The following is an 18,520-nucleotide window of genomic DNA, read 5'->3' as shown; positions in this document are numbered from 1 at the left end:
TGACCGGAAGAGGATTTGGACCGTCGTCCTCTTGAATGCGAATCCAGTGTGATAATCATCCCTAAATCCTCTTATCCTGACGCCCACAGCCTAGTCTGCCATTCTGTACGCTGTGGCACGTTAAAAGTGAGAGTGACGACATTTTAAATTTGGGGATAGGGAAGGGAGACTAACAAATAATGTGTGCGATCTTTCCCACACGCTCTCCCCAAAAAAATCGAACCTCGAATCCCGGCCTGGGTACTTCTGGATCAAATACAGCTGTTCGACTACGACGACTGATGTGGTTAAATACTGGAGTCGATCGGTGTAAAGCTACACTGTCTGATCAGAAGTATCTGGATACCCTTCTGTAATGCGGACTTGACCGCTAGATGTCACGAGAGACGAACCCGCCAGTATAAAAGGAGGCTGGGAGGAGTGCTGTGTTGTCAGAGACGCAGTAACAGCACGACACGTCAGCTGGGAAAGCTCATTGACTTCGAACGTGGAGCAGTCATTGAATGTCTCGTAAGAAATTCACGAGGAACATTTCAATAGTTCCAAAGTTGCCCAATTCGACTGTTAGTGACGCGGTTGTGAAGCGGAAACGATAAGGAACAACCATAGCTAAACCAAGACCAGGTAAACCTCTTGTACTGACAGGGACCGCTGAATATTGCGAAGAGTGTCTGAAAAAAGGACGTGAAATCAACGGATCGAATCAGACGTGAGTTAGAAAATGCTACGGACAGTCCAACTAGCCAAAACTGTGCGTAAAGAGTTAAACAGAATGGGGTACAATGGTCGAGCAGCTCCTCATAAGAAACACATTTCTGTAGAAAATGATAAGAGACGTTCTAAGAGGTGTAAAGAGAGACGCCACTGCACAGTGAGTGATTGGGAGTGATGCATCATGCTATACCCCGTGGCAATTCGCTTAAAGGGTTTGGGATGGCGAATGGCTGTGAACTTTCCTAGTATCATTTGTAATGCCAAGAGTGAAGTACAGAGGAGGTAGTGTTATGCTATAACAGTGTATCTGTGGTTTGGTTCTGGCTCCCTTATTGTGCTTAAGAGCACAATAAATGCGGAAGGATATGAACAAGTTTTACAGCATTATGTACTGCGTACAGTAGAGGAACAGTTCTAAGAGGTCGATTGTTTGTATCGGGCTTGAATTGCACCTTGTCATAATGTAGCGCCTGTGAAGCAATGAAGTGCTGAAAAAAACATTCCTGAAATGGGCTGTCGTGCCCCGAATGCCGAATTGAACCCAATCGAATATCTTTGGGACGGATTAGAAAGTCAACTTCACTCGAGATACCAGCATCCAACCTTCTATGGTTCTGGCTCTTGGGGGATAATAGGCAGCCATTCCTTCATAGACATTCAGATACGTCGTTGAGAATGTCTCCCGCAGAGCTCAAGCCGTCACAAAAGCGAAGGTGGACAAACCCGTATTTATGTGTACTAATAGGTGTCCAAATACTTTTGATCAGATACGAGTACGTGGAAAATAGGCTTCAACGTGTATGCGTTGTTACCTTGATCTCGGCGATGTCGTCCATGATGTCGAGCTGTAGGTTGAACTGCGAGCCGGTGCCTGTGCCGGTGGCCGGGGGCCGTGGCGGGATGCTGGAGGCGGAGTCCCTGCGGCCGGGCAGAACCCGCGGGGGCGGCCCTCCGGCGCCGGGGAAGGCGGCGATGCTCTCGCGGCGGCCGCGCCCGAACAGGATGGAGGGGGGCGGCGCCCGCGAGATGGTCACCACCGAGTGGCGGCGGCCGCCGGGCGCGGGGGCGGCCGTCTGCGACAGCGTCGCCAGGAAGGCCGCCTCCCGCGCCGCCACCGCCCCCGTGCTCTCCACGCCGTGCTCCGACAGCCGCCGCACCTGCCGGCAACCGCGGCACACGCTCACCACACCGCTCACTCAGTTCACGGCGAAGGGAGTGGGACAACTGTGAAGCTCCTGGGGTGTATGCATTCTTTCCTGACATCAAGAAGCGACTGAGGCTGAAACACATCAGTCGCAACCGGGGCAAAGTTCATTTCCTAACCAGCCACAGGCCACACCTCACGTATTTGCTACTTGTAAACCACACGAAGTTGATTTTTTTCAGGTGACTGTGTCGGATGCACTACTGGTCTAGTGAGGCGTTTAAACTACAGTGTGTACTGTACAGTGCGTAGTTCTGTCCGTAAGTGGTTCTGTCATATTTTGGCGATGTTTCACGGACCATGACTTGGCTCCACTCAGGACTTGGTGACAACGTGTTCCCGTTCCTTCTACATCTTCAAGATGCGTGTGCTGTGGACACTCTCAGTTTGCAAGACATCGACTGCCGCGTTTACATGGCTGGCTTGTTTGTCAAACACTTAGGAAATCTACCGAAACTCTAATGGCCCGCTAAATCACCCGATCTCAGTCTCATACAGACATCTGAGACTGTTTGGAACAGAAGATGAAACGTAACGATCTACTGGATCTGACCATCAACGAGTGTCTGCATGTGATTCTGCATACCTGGAAAAACTTTTAGACTCTCTTCCTCTCCGAGTTGAGACCATTGTTAAGGTTAGAGACGGTGTCACACGTTATTATCGAGATGTCCCTAAGGTGAGCATTTTTTTCGTATCCTGCGTGTTTGCTGTTGCTGTTGTTGTGCTCTTCAGTCTGAAGACTGGCTCAGTGGAGCTCTCCATGCTACTCTATCCTTTGCAACGCTCTTTTTCTCCGAATAACTACTGCAACCTACACACTTCCCAATCTGCTCACTCTATTCATCTCCCTCTACTATTTTTACCCCCCAAACTTCCCTCCAGTACTCAATTGGTGATCCCTTGAGTCTCAGAAAGTGTCGTATCAACCTATTCCTTCTTTCAGTCACCAAGCGAGGTGGCGCAGTGGTTAGCACACTGGGCTCGCATTCGGGAGGGCGACGGTTCAAACCCGTCTCGGGCCATCTTAATTTAGGTTTTCCGTGATTGCCCTAAATCGTTTCAGGCAAATTCCGGGATGGTTCCTTTGAAAGGGCACGGCCGATTTCCTTCCCACTCCTTCCCTAATCCGAGCTTGTGCTCCGCCTCTAATGACCTCGTTGTCGACGGGACGTTAAACACTAATCTCCTCCTCCTCCTTTTTTTAGTCAAGTAGTGTCACAAATTTCATCCCGCCCCAATTCCATTAAGTAACTCTTGATTAGTTACGTGATCTACCCATCTAATATTCAGGATTCATCTGTAGCAACACAATTCAAAAGCTTCTATTCTCTTCTTGTCTAACATATTTCTCGTTCATGTCTCACTTCCGTTCGTGGCTACACCCCAGACAAATACCTTCAGAAAGACTTTCTGACACTTAATTCTGTATTCGATAATAAAAAATTTCTCTTCTTCAGAAACGCTTTTTTTGACATCTCCAGTCAACATTTTATATCCTCTCTATTTCGGCCATCGTCAGTTATTCATCCCAAATAGAAAAACTCATCTACTACTTCGAGTTCTCGTTTTCTAATCTAATTCCTTCAGCATCGATTGATTTAATTCGACTACAGCCCATTATCCTCGTTTTGCTTTTGTTGATCTTCATCTTATATTCTTCTTTAAAGACACTCTCCATTCCGTTCAGCTGCTCTTTCAAGTCCATTGCTGTTTCTGACAATTACAGTGTAATCCGCAAACCCCCAAGTTTTTATTTTTTCTCCCTGAACTTTAATTCCTACTCCAAATCTTTCTTTGCCTTCCTTTGCCGCTTGCTCAACTTACGGACTGAATAACACCAGGGATAGATTACAACTCTGTCTCACTTTCTTGTCAACCACTGCTTCTCTTTCATACCCCTTGCCTCTTATAATCATGAACGTAGGTTTGTCTATCTTCTAAGACAAATCGTAGGATCAGTAAATCGTAGGGTCAGTACTGCCTCGCGTGTTTCTTCATTTCCCCGGAATCCAAACGGATTGTCCCCGAGGTCTGCTTCTTCAAAATGTTCAAAATGTGTGTGAAATCTTATGGGACTTAACTGCTAAGGTCATCAGTCCCTAAGCTTACACACTACTTAACCTAAATTATCCTAAGGACAAACAGAAGGAAAGAGGGATCCGAGAGTTTCTAAAAAAGGAAGTGAATGGGCAGTTCACTGAGGGAGGACTCTAGATTCATCAGATTACATCGCCTATGCAGCTCAGATACAAGCAACTTCTGCTACCACCTACTATCAACAGCCTCTGGGCAGTGCAAGTCGCTGCATGATGACCGTAGATGGACACTAAAGTTCCCTTCTTGCTTACAGGTATTTCTCGTAAACAGTATTTAAGATCGCAACCTCACCGAATTTCCGGTATTTACATCGTTGGTATGACGCTGCTCCTGATTTAAGTGGTATTTTTAGGTGTATCAGGAGCGTACATTTATCACCCTGACCACTATCTACATGATGGTCAGGTCCTGCAGAAAGTGTCATCACATCTGTCTCTATGTTGTTCATTTTTGGAACACAACCTACGACCATCTTAAAGACAGAAGTGATGACACTTTCTGCAAGACCTGACCATCATTTTGCAGGACAATGCTCAAGCATGTACAGTGCAAGTTGTTACTGATTTGTTTGACTGATGGGGCTGCTAAGTGCTATACCACCTAGTGCACTCCCCTGACTTAAGCCCTCGTGAGTTCAACTCGATTTCTAAGCTGAAGAAAACATTTCAAGGCATTCGCTTCAGAACTGCTACAAATTCGTCGGCCAACAGACCGTGCCGTTCGAACTGTCAACACAACTGGCACTGCTAAGAGTATCCTACGACTACCACATCGCTGGCAACGGGTTATACACAATGCTGGTGACTACTATGAAGGTCAGGAAAACTTTGAAACACGTTTGTACGAGCTGTAAATAAATAGTTGCCACTATGAAAGTTCCAACCCTCGCATATACAAGGTGATTCGGTGATGATGTTACACACTTTCAAGGATGATGGAGAAGGATAAATGTATCAATTTGAGATAAGGGTCCCTGGTTCGGAAACGAACGAGTCTATTGTTTTAAGTGAAAACCGATCTGATACCTCTGTCAGTGGAATACATATGTACTGGTACCGTTGCTGCTAACTTTGTCGCACAGGCAACATTCAGAGGTGGTACTATGGACCAAAGAAAGGAAAAAAAGTCAAGTAAACATAGGCTCTAAAATGCATACATTAAGAGCTATGAGCACTTGTTGAGTAGAAGAGATTTGTTTCACACTACCGCAGATGAGCAAGTGCTCACACCTTCTCAGGTATGCATTTTAGATCCCTGTTTACTTGACTTTTTTCTTGTTTTGGTCCGTAATATCACGTCGGAAAGTTACATACCCTAAAATCTCAGCAACAACAATGCCGGTACGTGTGTTCCACTGTCAAAGGTGTCAGACGTTTTTCGCTTACAACTTTCGACTCGCTCGTTTTCGGACCAGGGACCATTACCTCAAATTGATTATCATTCTCCATTGCCCTTGAACGTTTGTAAGATCATCATCGAATCATCCTCTATATACATAATTTACAGGCGCCAGCGCCTAGAACTTTGACGCTGTGTAATGCCGTTAAATTACGTTTTCGGAGATGGGTTACTATTCGAAATATGCACTCACTCCCCTCTACAAGTCATAGAAGTTTGTAACGGGGATTTCCGAACACCGTGTATATGTAATTTCGTTGAAATTTTAGGTGCTTCGGTCCGTTAGAAAGATTAATAACTGTCAAAAACGTTACGGAGATAGATAGATAGGTAGATAGATAGATAGAGAGAGAGAGAGAGAGAGAGAGAGAATTCAGGGGCGATAGTGGGCTGTGTTGGTGGTAAGTAAGAGCAAAGCTGAGTACTACGTCTGAAACGGACTGTTGTCATTTGGGGCTGAGAATCTTAGGGCCGATCTCCTAAACAGTTTAATTTTGCTAGTGTAAAAAATAAAGGGACAGACTGCATGTCAGAGTTGTTATTCGGGAAGTCGTCAACTGTTGCTTGTGGAAGTCTATGTTCTTAATATTAAATTCATCTGGCCTTATCCTGTTCAGCTTTCGAACCAGTGAGAGTTTATTTATGGTTTGTTCTCATAGATTAGTGGTCAACGAGACAACGGAGCGTCTGCTCCAGGGATCTCGTAGTATTCATCTCAGGTAGGAAGCTGTAAAATGCTCATCTCTGCAATCACACTGTCAATTGTCTCCCGACTTTTCATGGTTGCTGGGCATCAGTACAAACTCCTATAAACAAATACTATTAAAGTGTGTTACATAAATTCAAGTCAGTTTTAGATTTACGTTTCCATAGTTTGCCCCTAGTAACACAGTTGTGCTGTTAAGGGCCATTTAACTGTCAGAACTTGGCGTAGTTGTCACATAACAAAGTGCATTGACGTATAAGTTATGCTGAGGGTACTAATTCTCTTTACTTGGTTAATTCGTTGTAATACCAAAGCCATAATGTAACTACCGATATTTTGAAGACAATGGGGATAAAGACTGAACAATTTTGCTCCACTGATACTGTAACTCACGTTATTAACGGTAATATTCGTGAATTAATTCGTGATAATGCCATAACTACAATCCAACTGAGATATTTTGACGACATTGTGAGTAAGGACTGAGTAATTTTGCTTCACTGATACTGCGTCATTTCGAACCAGGTCATCACTCATTCCTTGGTGCTGACATTAACTTCAGTCTAATCATGGAGCCGCGCGGGATTAGCCGAGCGGTCTAGGCCGCTGTAGTCATGGACTTTGGGGCTGGTACCGGCGGAGATTCGAGTCTTCCCTCGGGCATGGGTGTGTGTGTTTGTCCTTAGTATAATTTAGGTTAAGTAGTGTGTAAGCTTAGGGACTGATGACCTTAGCAGTTAAGTCCCATACGATTTCACACACGTTTGAACATTTAAACATTCTAATCACGGATCATTTACTTGTTGTTGACTGCACTGCTGAATTATTAAAGTTTCCCATCAAGGACACTCTGAGTACTAACAGCTGTAAGTCGCTAAGAGTAATAAACCAATATGCATCAAATTTATTAGCATTGTGAAAAACGTTTTCGTTTAACGAAGTTGCACCGCCTACCCACATGTCCGCCTTTGTTAGCCATCAGTAAACCACAGTTATTTGATTGGCGACTCCATAGAGTGCTGTGTGCACAACGACCTTATATGTTAAATTAAAAGGAAGGTCAGCGTTGGTCGTAATATTGATGTTTTATTGATAGCAGAATCGATTTTCGATCACATAGTGATCATTTTCGGTGCTGTACACATTAAACTCAGACACTGGTATCAAGTTATCAATAACCAAAACTGAGAAGCGATCGCAATTTATTGCTACATAAGCAATATTTGTGTTTATTTCATCTGAATATGTGTCTCACTTATACGTATTTACTTTGTGTGTGGCTGAAGTGTGCCTCAGAGCCGTATCAGCGATCTCAGTCACTCTTTCTTAGAGACGGACGCTATCTTTTACAAAATATCAGATATAAATTAGTCCAGGATAGAAACAGTCTGCTTAGGGTTGGATCAAATGGACAGGCGCATGCTGCTTTAATCGTAGCGGTTTACTAGGAGTTGTGATGAATGTTTTGCTACAGAACCATTATAGGTTATGCACAGTGATGAGCTTTAAGATATTACAAACTAGTTGAAAAGGCGGGGAACAGTATCAGCTGCATATTCACTTGTAGGGCACTGTGGAAATCATTATAGAGCACGTAGCTTCATGATAGTTCCTTGAACTTTCCATAAAACGGTCTAAACCGATCAGCAGTGGTGAATTGGAATCAGTCAAAGTGAAGAAGAGGTATTAGGAGCGTTTTAGCACATTATTGAGCAAACTGGTTGGAGATGCTGTATTCCATGAATGAAATTCCGTTTCCGCAATTCATCCTTTCTCCAAGCGCATTTTGAGCAGTGGCTGGCACTGGACACGAGCGAACTCCTCGACAGCCGAACCATTTCTCTGGCCTCCACGTCTCCAAGAGATGCCAAGAGACGGCATCGATCGCTTTCGATGGCAAGCAGCAAGTGCCCTCGGATGTCTGAAACGGCATCGGCGGTAGGGCCCGGGTGACAACAAGCCGCCCTCCGAGTACCGGAATTGTTACGGATGGTCCTGCGGCATGCCACGGCCGCACTGAATAAAGGATGTCACAATGAAACCTGCATCGGGTATCGCGTGACGGACCCGAGCGGTCGATAGCTGGGCTGGGCTGGGCTGGGCCAGGCCAAACTGGTGTGCGGTTGGGGGAAGCCGCAGGCACAGCACGGCACGACTGGCTGGCTGCAGCCACAGGTGGCCGCTGCCGCTCTGCAGGGCCGTCCCATTCACAGCGAGGCGGCCACGCGGCCAGCGCGTTGACGGCGCGTTAATTACACTTGTCACCACGTGAACGCCAAAATAGGATTGATACGTGGCCTTCGATGTATTCATTTAAGATCTCTGCGACCGACTATACAGGGTGGTCCATCGATAGTGACCGGGCCAAATATCTCACGAAATAAGCATGAAACGAAAAAACTACAAAGATCGAAACTCGTCTAGCTTGAAGGGGGAAACCAGATGGCGCTGTGATTGGCCCGCTAGATGGCGCTGCCATAGGTCAATAGGAAACCCCATTTTTTTTATTACATATTCGTGTAGTACGTAAAGAAATATGAATGTTTTAGTTGGACCACTTTATTCGCTTTGTGATAGATGGCGCTTTAATAGTCACAAACGTATAAGTACGTCGTATCACGTAACATTCCGCCAGTGCGGACGGTATTTTCTTCGTGATACATTACCCGTGTTAAAATGGACCGTTTACCAATTGCGGAAAAGGTCATATCGTGTTGATGTATGATATTGTGATCGAAATGCCCAACGAGCGTTTGCTATGTATACTACTCGGTATCCTGGATGACATCATCCAAGTGTCCGGACCGTTCGCCGCATAGTTACGTTATTTAAGGAAGCAGGAAGTGTTCAGCCACATGTGAAACGTCAACCACGACCTGCAACAAATAATGGTGCCCAAGTAGGTCTTTTAGCTGCTGTCGCGGCTAATCCGCACATCAGTAGCAGACAAACTGCGCGACAATCGAGAATCTCAAAAACGTCGGTGTTGAGAGTGCTATATCAACATCGATTGCACCAGTACCATATTTCTATGCACCAGGAATTGCATGGCGACGACTTTGAACGTCGTGTACAGTTCTGTCACTGGGCACAAGAGAAATTACGGGACGATGACAGATTTTTTGCATGCGTTCTATTTAGCGACGAAGTGTCATTCACCAACAGCGGTAACGTAAACCGGCATAATATGTGCTATTGGGCAACGGAAAATCCACGATGGCTGCGACAAGTGGAACATCATCGACCTTGGCGGGTTAATGTATGGCCCGCACGTTCACCGGATCTGACGTCCCCGGATTTCTTTCTGTGGGGAAAGCTGAAGGATATTTGCTATCGTGATCCACCGACAACGCCTGACAACATGCGTTAGCGCATTGTCAATGTATGTGCGAACATTACAGAAGGCGAACTACTCGCTGTTGGAAGGAATGTCGTTACACGTATTGCCAAATGCATTGAGGTTGACGGACATAATTTTGAGCATTTATTACATTAATGTGGTATTTACAGGTAATCACGCTGTAACAGCATGCGTTCTCAGAAATGATAAGTTCACAAAGGTACATGTATCACATTGGAACGACCGAAATAAAATGTTCAAACGTACCTACGTTCTGTATTTTAATTTAAAAAACCTACCTCTTACCAATTGTTCGTCTAAAATTGTGAGGCATATGTTTGTGACTATTACAGCGCCATCTATCACAAAGCGAAAAAGTGGTCCAACTAAAACATTCATATTTCTTTACGTACTGCACGAACATGTAATAAAAAATGGGGGTTCCTATTTTTAAAAAAACGCAGTTGATATGCGTTTGACGTATGGCAGCGCCATCTAGCGGGCCAACCATAGCGCCATCTGGTTTCCCCCTTCAAGCTAGACAAGTATCGTTGTTTGTAGTTTTTTCGTTTGACGCTTATTTAGTGAGATATTTGGCCCGGTCACGATCAATGGACCACCCTGTGTATCGCGTGGACGCGGTTTTCCTCTTTGGTCGCTTTGCGGCTATTTAAGCTCACGACGCTGTGGGGAGAGGGCTGGTTTTGGTCGGTTGGTTGGCGCTCCCGTGTTCTGTCTGGTTGTCGGCTGTCGCTCTTTGCGCTTGCTCTGCCTCTTTCTGTCACGTAGTCAGTGGGGCTGCGGACGGAGACGTGCGTGCGGTCGGGGGTGTGTATTGCGTCTAGGGAGAGGCGATGGTCTCGTCTGTGCTACTAAACGATGTGAACACGTGAAAGTGGGTTTGGAATGTATCAGCCTGCCACGGGATACGCTACTGAATCAAACGGTGGGAATTATCCAGCTTCTTAAAGTCCTGCTGTATATACAGGGTGGTCGGAAATTCCCGTTACAAACTTCGAGGACATGTAGAGGGTAGTGAGTACAGTACATTTTGAATAGGAACCCATGTCCGGAATCGTATCGTTCCCGTTCTACGACAGTTTCATTTCAGTAGTGTATCTCGTCAACATCTGCTTAGGACAAGAGAAACGTCTTAGAGTTCCCTGTCCTGGTATGCAACAGGGTAGACACGATGACGTGTGCTACGTCAAACGATCCCCAGATGTCACTTATTGTCCGCTTTGCTGTGAGACCAGGTCAATACCTGTCCATCACCGATAGAGGAAACGTAGTGCAGTACACGGTTGCGAGCTGGCCGGAGTGGCCGAGCGGTTCTAGGCGCTACACTCTGGAACGGCACGAGCGCTCCGGTCGCAGGTTCGAATCCTTCCTCGGACATCGATGTGTGTGATGTGCGTAGTTAGGTTTAAGTAGTTCTAAGTTCTAGAGGACTGATGACCTCAGAAGTTAAGTCCCATAGTGCTCAGAGCCATTTCAACCATTTGAACACGTTTGCGGAATACACACACATATTCCTTGTGTATGGCGAAGCTGGAGGTAACGGGAGAGCTGCTAGTCGGCTGTATCACGAACGTTTTCCACACCGTCACACTCTATCGCACAAACTGTTTGCCCAAGTTACGCAACAGCTACGAGAAACGGGTACCTTCACCGTGAGGAGGCAGGACTGTGGTGCTCCACGGCGACGCCGCACTCCCGAATTTGAAGAAGGTGTACTGCGTCGCACTGAAGATAGCCCGTCGACGAGTTCGCGAACAGTTGCGCGTGCAATGGCTGTTAGTCACAGTGCCGTCTTGGACGTCCTGCATGAGCAACAATTACATCCGTACCACTTAACAAAGGGTACAGCCTATGGGTCGAGCAGACTTTCCACAACGCGTTGCCTTCTGCACATGGTTCCTGCACCGTTGCATCGATGCGCCCGTTTCCACGTCGAGTTCTCTTCACAGCTGAATGTAGGTTCACGAAGGATTGTGTTCTGAATGCTTGAAATAGCCATGTCTGGGTGGACGAAAACCCTCATTCCACGCATGTTCAGGGATTTCAAGACAGGTTTGGAATTAACGTGTGGGCAAGTATTCTGGACGGCCATGTGATTGGACCATACCTCCTTCCATCCAAGCTCACGAGTCCCGCATACTTAGTCTTCCTACGACACGTAATGGACCCGTTCTTGGAAGCTGTGCCGTTCAATGTTCGTCAGGAAATGTGGTTTCAGCATGATGGAGCACCACCTCACTTTTCACTGGCTGTCCGGAGACATCTCAACAGACGGTATGGTGAAAGATGGATAGGCCGTGGTGGTCCAACCGCGTGGCCACCACGATCGCCGGATTTAACCCCTGTGGACTACTTCTTGTGGGGTCGTATGAAGAGCCTAATTTATGAGACACCTGTAGAGACAGAGGAAGATCTGCTGGAACGAGTTCTGGCAGGTGCACTAGAAAACGAAGCGACAGCAGGTGAGATGGAGAGAGTGTATCAGAACATGCTTCGGATGTACAATGTGTGAACAACATTGGTGGTCGCCACATTGAGCTGCTGTTGTAATGCATCGGTACGTTGCGGCTGGTGCCGTAGATGCTGGGTTCTTGTTGTTGTCGACTAATGTAAAGCATTAGGTGTATGTTGTGAAGCAAATGCGTAAGTAATAACGGAACAAGTCATTATTCTTTTCAAATGTATTGCAACATTTGTAGTGGGTCACCCCTAAGTACATTCCTCTCGTGGGTGTGGATGAAATAATCATCTGCATTGAAACTGTCGTAGAAAGGAAATGATACGATTCCAGACATGCGTTCCTATTCAAAATGTTCTGTACTCACTACCCTCTACATGTCCTAGAAGTATGTAACGGGAATTTCCGACCACTCTCTATGTACTCGTATGTTGAAATTCGTGGCGTTTGCCGTTAACGGCTCTTCCAGTGTTTGGACGCCCATGTTATCTGTTTCGTGTTGACCACTGGTGCACAACTTACTGAACAGTCATTACCTGTGTGAAAAAGGTTGCCTGTTTTGGAAGCACGTGAGGTACTGGCAAGGAGTGCATATCTAAGTGCGTGTCTGTGCACTCCGAAATAACCACATCTTCGATTTTATGGCACTTCTTTCTGCCTTTTGCTATTGAGTGTAATCCACCTATAGAGTGGCATTCTTTGTAAAATTAAGAGATTTATGACTTCGTTTTTCTTATTGTATGTAATTATTATTTAGGATTACAAGACACAGTATGTGCTCTGGTTTCTACACATTCTGCAGTGTTCTCATGGTGAACTTCTATGTATCGTGGTTCCTGTGCAAAAGGGAGTGTGAACTGTTGTTATAGATAGTGATTGCAAAAGATTTAATTTGGTTGCAAAGTATAACTGACTTCTGTTCAGAAATTTTTCTAATGTTTTGAGAGTTGTGTTACTCTGGATTCTTCCCAGTTGCTGTGTGGTTTTATGTTGTTGTTTCAGTGGTATAATCAGCGGTGAGCGTCGTTCTCTGTAGCTGGTCGTTTAACTGGGGGACGACGCCTTGGCGGCGGCCGGTTTGAATTGTAACCGATAGCGCGGTCGCTGTGTTTATCAGTAGACTCAAGTTCTTCGGCGAATTTAAGTTATTTTACTATTTGTTCCTGGTGACGTCTGAACTTCTCCACCGTTCCTTTCAGCTTTCATTCAGGCTCGATCTGAGTTGTAGTTTTCGCGCACCTCTAATGTGCCATTACTTGTCACTGAAATTTTGTAATATCTGAAAGATGCCTTTCATTGTACTGGATTTTTAATGTCTTATTCTGAAAGAGAAATTGTGAAATTGTGAGTTGTTTCTGCTGTTATACCTTAAAAGGTGTTCTGCTTCCGTGGAAGTTTTTCTCAGTAAACCATTTATTGTTTGTATGGTTCTTAAGACATATGTAAAGAGGGTTTTAAAATTATTTATTGTTTGAGGTGGGCTTTGACGCCCGTATCTATTTTGTCTGTTTAGTAATGTTTCAAATTCTAGGGCAATTATGTATATTATTCTGGGGTAACATCAGTTTGCTGTTGTCATATAATCGTTAAATAAAATCTGTTGAAAATTACAAGGCAGAGTTTGTGTTTGATTGGTAATTATTGCTTTGTCTTTATTGAGCTGAAGTATCCTTGAGCGTGTGTCCCATGTCTCAAGAACAGTCAGTTCAGGACCTAAGTGTAATAAATCGAGGAGCAGCACTTAATAAGAATGGAAAAATGTTACGAGACTGTGAGCTTGAACCCTTTGCACTACGTAACGCAGACACAGGGCTTCTCTGTGCACTCTGCTAGCATGCCACAGAAAACCGCGCGAGCCTCTTTGTGGAAACAATGAGGCCACTGACCAGCAATTACGGTATACATTGCAACAAAAAGTACACTTTCATTCAAATACACTGACGAAAAATATGTTAACACCAAAAAATAATTAATGTAGAGTAATGAAATTTTGGGAACACATTTGCCTGGGTAACATATCTAAGTGATTAATGTAATCGCGAAAAAACCATTACAAATGAGAAATGCTGGTACATTGGTAACCCGTGTAACCGGCAGAATGTTGAATGTAAGCATGGAAACATGCATGCTTTGTATTGTATAGTTGCTGGATGTCAGTTTGTGGGATGGAGTTCCATGTCTGCTGCACTTGGTCGGTCAATACTGGGGAGGGTAATGCTATTTCTGGATAACAATTGAGTTCTCGACCAATGATGTCCCATATGTGCTCGATTGGAGATCGGGCAGGCCAAGGTAATATGTCGACACTTTGCAGAGTATGTTGGCTTACAACAGGGGTGCAGGCCGGGGTGGCCGAGCGGTTCTAGGCGCTACAGTCTGGAGCCGCCCGACCGGTACGGACGCAGGTTCGAATACTGCCTCGGGCATGGATTTGTGTGATGTCCTTAGGTCAGTTAGGTTTAAGTAGTTCTAAGTTCTAGGGGACTGATGACCTCAGAAGTTAAGTCCCATAGTGCTCAGAGCCATTTGAACCATTTTTTACAACAGCGGTATGTGGGTGACCGTTAAACTGTTGGAAAACACCCACTGGAATGCGGTTCATGAGCGGCATCTCAACTGGTTAAATCAACAGAGCGACGTACAAATTTGCAGTCAGGGTGCGTGGAATAACCGAGAGAGAACTCCTGCTGTCATACAAAATCGCACCCCAGACTGTAACTCCAGGTGTAGGACCAGCGCGTCTAGCACGTAAGCAGGTTGGTTGCAGGACGTCAGCTGCCCTCTTTCTAACCAACACACCGCCATTACTGGCAGAGCAGAGGCAGAACAGTCTTTCAAATGGCTCTGAGCACTATGGGACTCAACTGCTGAGGTCATTAGTCCCCTAGAACTTAGAACCAGTTAAACCTAACTAACCTAAGGACATCACAAACATCCATGCCCGAGGCAGGATTCGAACCTGCGACCGTAGCGGTCTTGCGGTTCCAGACTGCAGCGCCTTTAACCGCACGGCCACTTCGGCCGGCAGAACAGGCTTTCATTGGAAAACTCAAGAGACCTCCATCCTGCCCTCCAATCAGCTATCGCTTGACACCAGTGAAATCGCAAATGGCAGTGTTTTGGGGGTCAGTGGAATACACGGTACAGGACGTCTGGCTCGAGGCTGTCCTCGAGGTAACCGATTTGTAACAATTCCATGAGTCACTGAGGTTCCCGCTGCTCCTCACATTGCTGCTGCAGATGCAGTACGATCCGCCAGAGCCATAAGTCAGATATCATGGTCTTCCTTCTGGTAGAGCCACGTGGCCGTTCGGAGCCCAATCTTCTTGCGACCGTACATTCTCGTGATCACTGTCGCCAACAATCATGTGCAGTGGCTACATCCCTGCCACGTCTTCCTGCAGTATCGCAGAAGGAACGCCCAGCTTCTCGTAGTCCTATTACACGACCTTGTTCAAACTCAGTGAGGTGCTGATAACGGCATTTTTCGCCTTCAATGGATTCTTAACTAACATCAACCCACCATGTCCAATCTCAGAGCTAACTAAAGATCACGACATTTACAGCGTATAATTAAAGCAAACATGATTTGCATCGTCATAGTGGCGCTATCATCGATTTTTTTATGCTGAGAGGGAAGGAGGCAGTGGCAGCGAGTAAGATGCGAAAAAGTAATAGATACTGGACCCTGATGACAATGATTGGTTTGTGGGGCGCTCAACGGTGCGGTCTTCAGCGCCCGTACAAAGTCCCGATTTTTACACAGTCCAATTTTTACACAGTCCAATCTAGCCACTGTCACGAATGATGACGATGATCGGATGATGAGGACAACTCAAAAATACAGTCCGCTGGCAGAGGAAATCCCCCAGCCGGCCGGGAATCGAACACGACGACGGTGAGCCAGAGGCAACAACGCTAGCCGCTAGACCACGAGCTGCGGACGAATACTGGACGACAACAGACGGTGGTTGTGATAAAGAAAGAGAGCAGGAGGTAGCGATAGTGTAAGAGAGGGGCAGTGGCAGTGGAACCTAGTTGACAGTAACAGAACACCTCTAGGAAAAGAGTAAAGGAGAGGAGTAAAGAGAAGGAGAAAGTGGCTGAGAGCCAATGATAATGAGAGACGTAGTCTATGACAATGACAACGGAGAAGAGAGAGACAGTGACAGCGAAAAGAGACGGCAACCATGGGATAGTGCCTTTAAGATAAAGCAAGAGAGAGACAGTTACAATGAGAGGAGACAGATGTCGTAGGACAGAACGAAGGAGACTGTGGCTGTGAGACAGGAAACAATGACAGATAGAGAGACACAAAGAAATAATGGCTAAAAGTGAGGCTGAAATGAGGGAACGAGAAAGGGCAAGTTGGAGTATGCGTATGAGTGACTACAGCGACTGACTAGTGGGTGTGAGCGAATTACAGTTGGGGGAACTTGAGGGAATTTATTTTATTTATTTATTGCCAAATTATAGACCTGTTACCGGCTGTTTAAAACAGGTCGTACATCTTACAATTTTCGTTTTTCATCTTTTTACAGCTTTCTTTTCTTTTGTTTTATCTACAACATTTACAAAGAATGATACTTTTCAAAATAACAATAATTTAAGGTTGAAATATAAATAAAATTTTGTTGTTTTTAAGAAGAATATAAAAAGAAGATAGGATAGAGTAGAGATCTGATAGTACATTCACCGAATGTGACTGACGGTGAATACCTCGGAATGGTTTCTTCGAGCCATTGACGGCCAGTCACACACGCACACACACACACACACACACACACACACAAATGGTTATTAGTAGAGAAATAATGTTGCTTATCCTGTGTATTACTAATCCTATGTAGTAACTACTTTTGGTGCATATCCAACCCCCGCGGGGGGGGGGGGGGGGGTGAAGGGTGGGAACTTGAGGGAATAAGAGGTGAGTTCCCTGAAAGAAATTTTCATTCTCCCACGGAGTGTGTGCTGATGTGAAACTTCGTCTCCGTTTACAACCGTATGCCGGACCGAGACTCGATGTCGGGACCTTTTCCTTTCGCGGGCAACTGCTCTACCATATGAGCTACCGAAGCACGACTCACGACCCGTCATCACAGCTCAGATTCCGCCACTGGCTCGTCTCCTACCTTCCAGACTTCACAGAAGCTCTCCTGCAGACCTTGTAGAACTAGCACTCCTGCAAGAAAGGATATAGCAAAGTTTGTAGGAGAGCTTCTGTGAACTGGCGGAACTGAAGCTGCGAGGACGAGTTGTGAGTTGTGTTTGGGAAGCCTGTTGGAAGAGCATTTGGCCCCGAAAGACAAAGGCCCCGAGTTCGAGTCTCGGTCCGGCACACAGTTTTAATCTGCCAGGAAGTTTCAAGAGATGCGCTGCATGTTGAAAAATGTTCGAATATGTTCGTACGCCGAAGAGTTTGGAAAAATTTTAAAGGTGCTGAGGAGGGTAGGATTAGGCAGCTGGTACCCCATTCTTGAATCAAAGTCTTACACTACTGGCCATTACAATTACTACACCACGAAGATTACGTGTTACAGTCGCGAAATTTAACCGACAGGAAGAAGATGCTGTGATATGCAAATGATTAGCTTTTCGGAGCATTCACACAATGATGGCGCCGGTGGCGACAATTACAACGTGCTGACATGAGGAAAGTTTTAAACCGATTTATCATTCGCAAACAGCAGTTGACCGGCGTTGCCTGGTGAAACGGGGTTGTGATGGCTCGTGTAAGGAGGAGAAATGCGTACCGTCACGTTTCCGACTTTGATAAAGGTCGGATTGTAGCCTATCGCGATTGCGGTTTATCGTATCGCGACATTGCTGCTGACGTTGGTCGAGATCCAATGACTGTTAGCAAAATATGGAATCGGTTGGTTCAGGATGGTAATACGGAACGCCGTGCTGGATCCCAACGGCCTCCTATCAGTAGCAGTCGAGATGAGAGGCATCTTATCCGCATGGCTGTAACGGATCGTGCAGCCACGTATCGATCCCTGAGTCAACAGATGGGGACGTTTGCGAGACAACAACCATCTGCACGAACAGTTCGACGACGTTTGCAGCAGCACGGACTATCAGCTCGGAGACCATGGCTGCGGTTACCCTTGACGCTGCATCACAGATAGGAGCGCCTGCGATGGTGTACTCAACGACGAATCTGGGTGCACGAATAGGGAAACGTCATTTTTTCGGATGAATCCAGGTTCTGTTTACAGCATCACGATGGTCGCGTACATGTTTGGCGACTGCGCGATGAACGCACATTGGAAGCGTGTATTCGTCATCGCCAAACTGGCGTATCACCCTGCGTGATGGGATGGGGTGCCATTGGTTAGACGTCTCGGTCACCTCTTTTTCGCATTGACGGCACTTTGAACAGTGGACGTTACATTTCAGATGTGTTATGACCCGTGGCTCTATCCTTCATTCGATCCCTGCGAAATCCTACATTTCAGCAGGATAATGCACGACCGCATGTTGCAGGTCCTGTACGGACCTTTCCGGATACAGAAAATGTTCGACTGCTGCCCTGGCCAGCACATTCTCCAGATCTCTCACCAATTGAAAATGTCT

General features: G+C 45.9%; 1 protein-coding gene across 1 annotated transcript in view; it reads right to left on the bottom strand.

Annotated features, from left to right (window-relative positions):
- Window positions 1–18,520, bottom strand: part of LOC126110556 (uncharacterized) — a 75,871-nt gene that overhangs the window by 40,748 nt on the left and 16,603 nt on the right. Inside the window, exon 2 of the mRNA XM_049915000.1 lies at window positions 1,527–1,871. Coding sequence (XP_049770957.1) covers window positions 1,527–1,871 — 345 coding nt within the window. The remainder of the gene's footprint in view (window positions 1–1,526; window positions 1,872–18,520) is intronic.

The sequence above is a fragment of the Schistocerca cancellata genome, chromosome 1 (assembly GCF_023864275.1).
Source record: "Schistocerca cancellata isolate TAMUIC-IGC-003103 chromosome 1, iqSchCanc2.1, whole genome shotgun sequence".
NCBI classification, from domain to species: Eukaryota; Metazoa; Arthropoda; class Insecta; order Orthoptera; family Acrididae; genus Schistocerca; species Schistocerca cancellata.
Note: the sequence above shows the minus strand (reverse complement) of the source record. Positions and strands in the feature narration are given on the sequence as shown.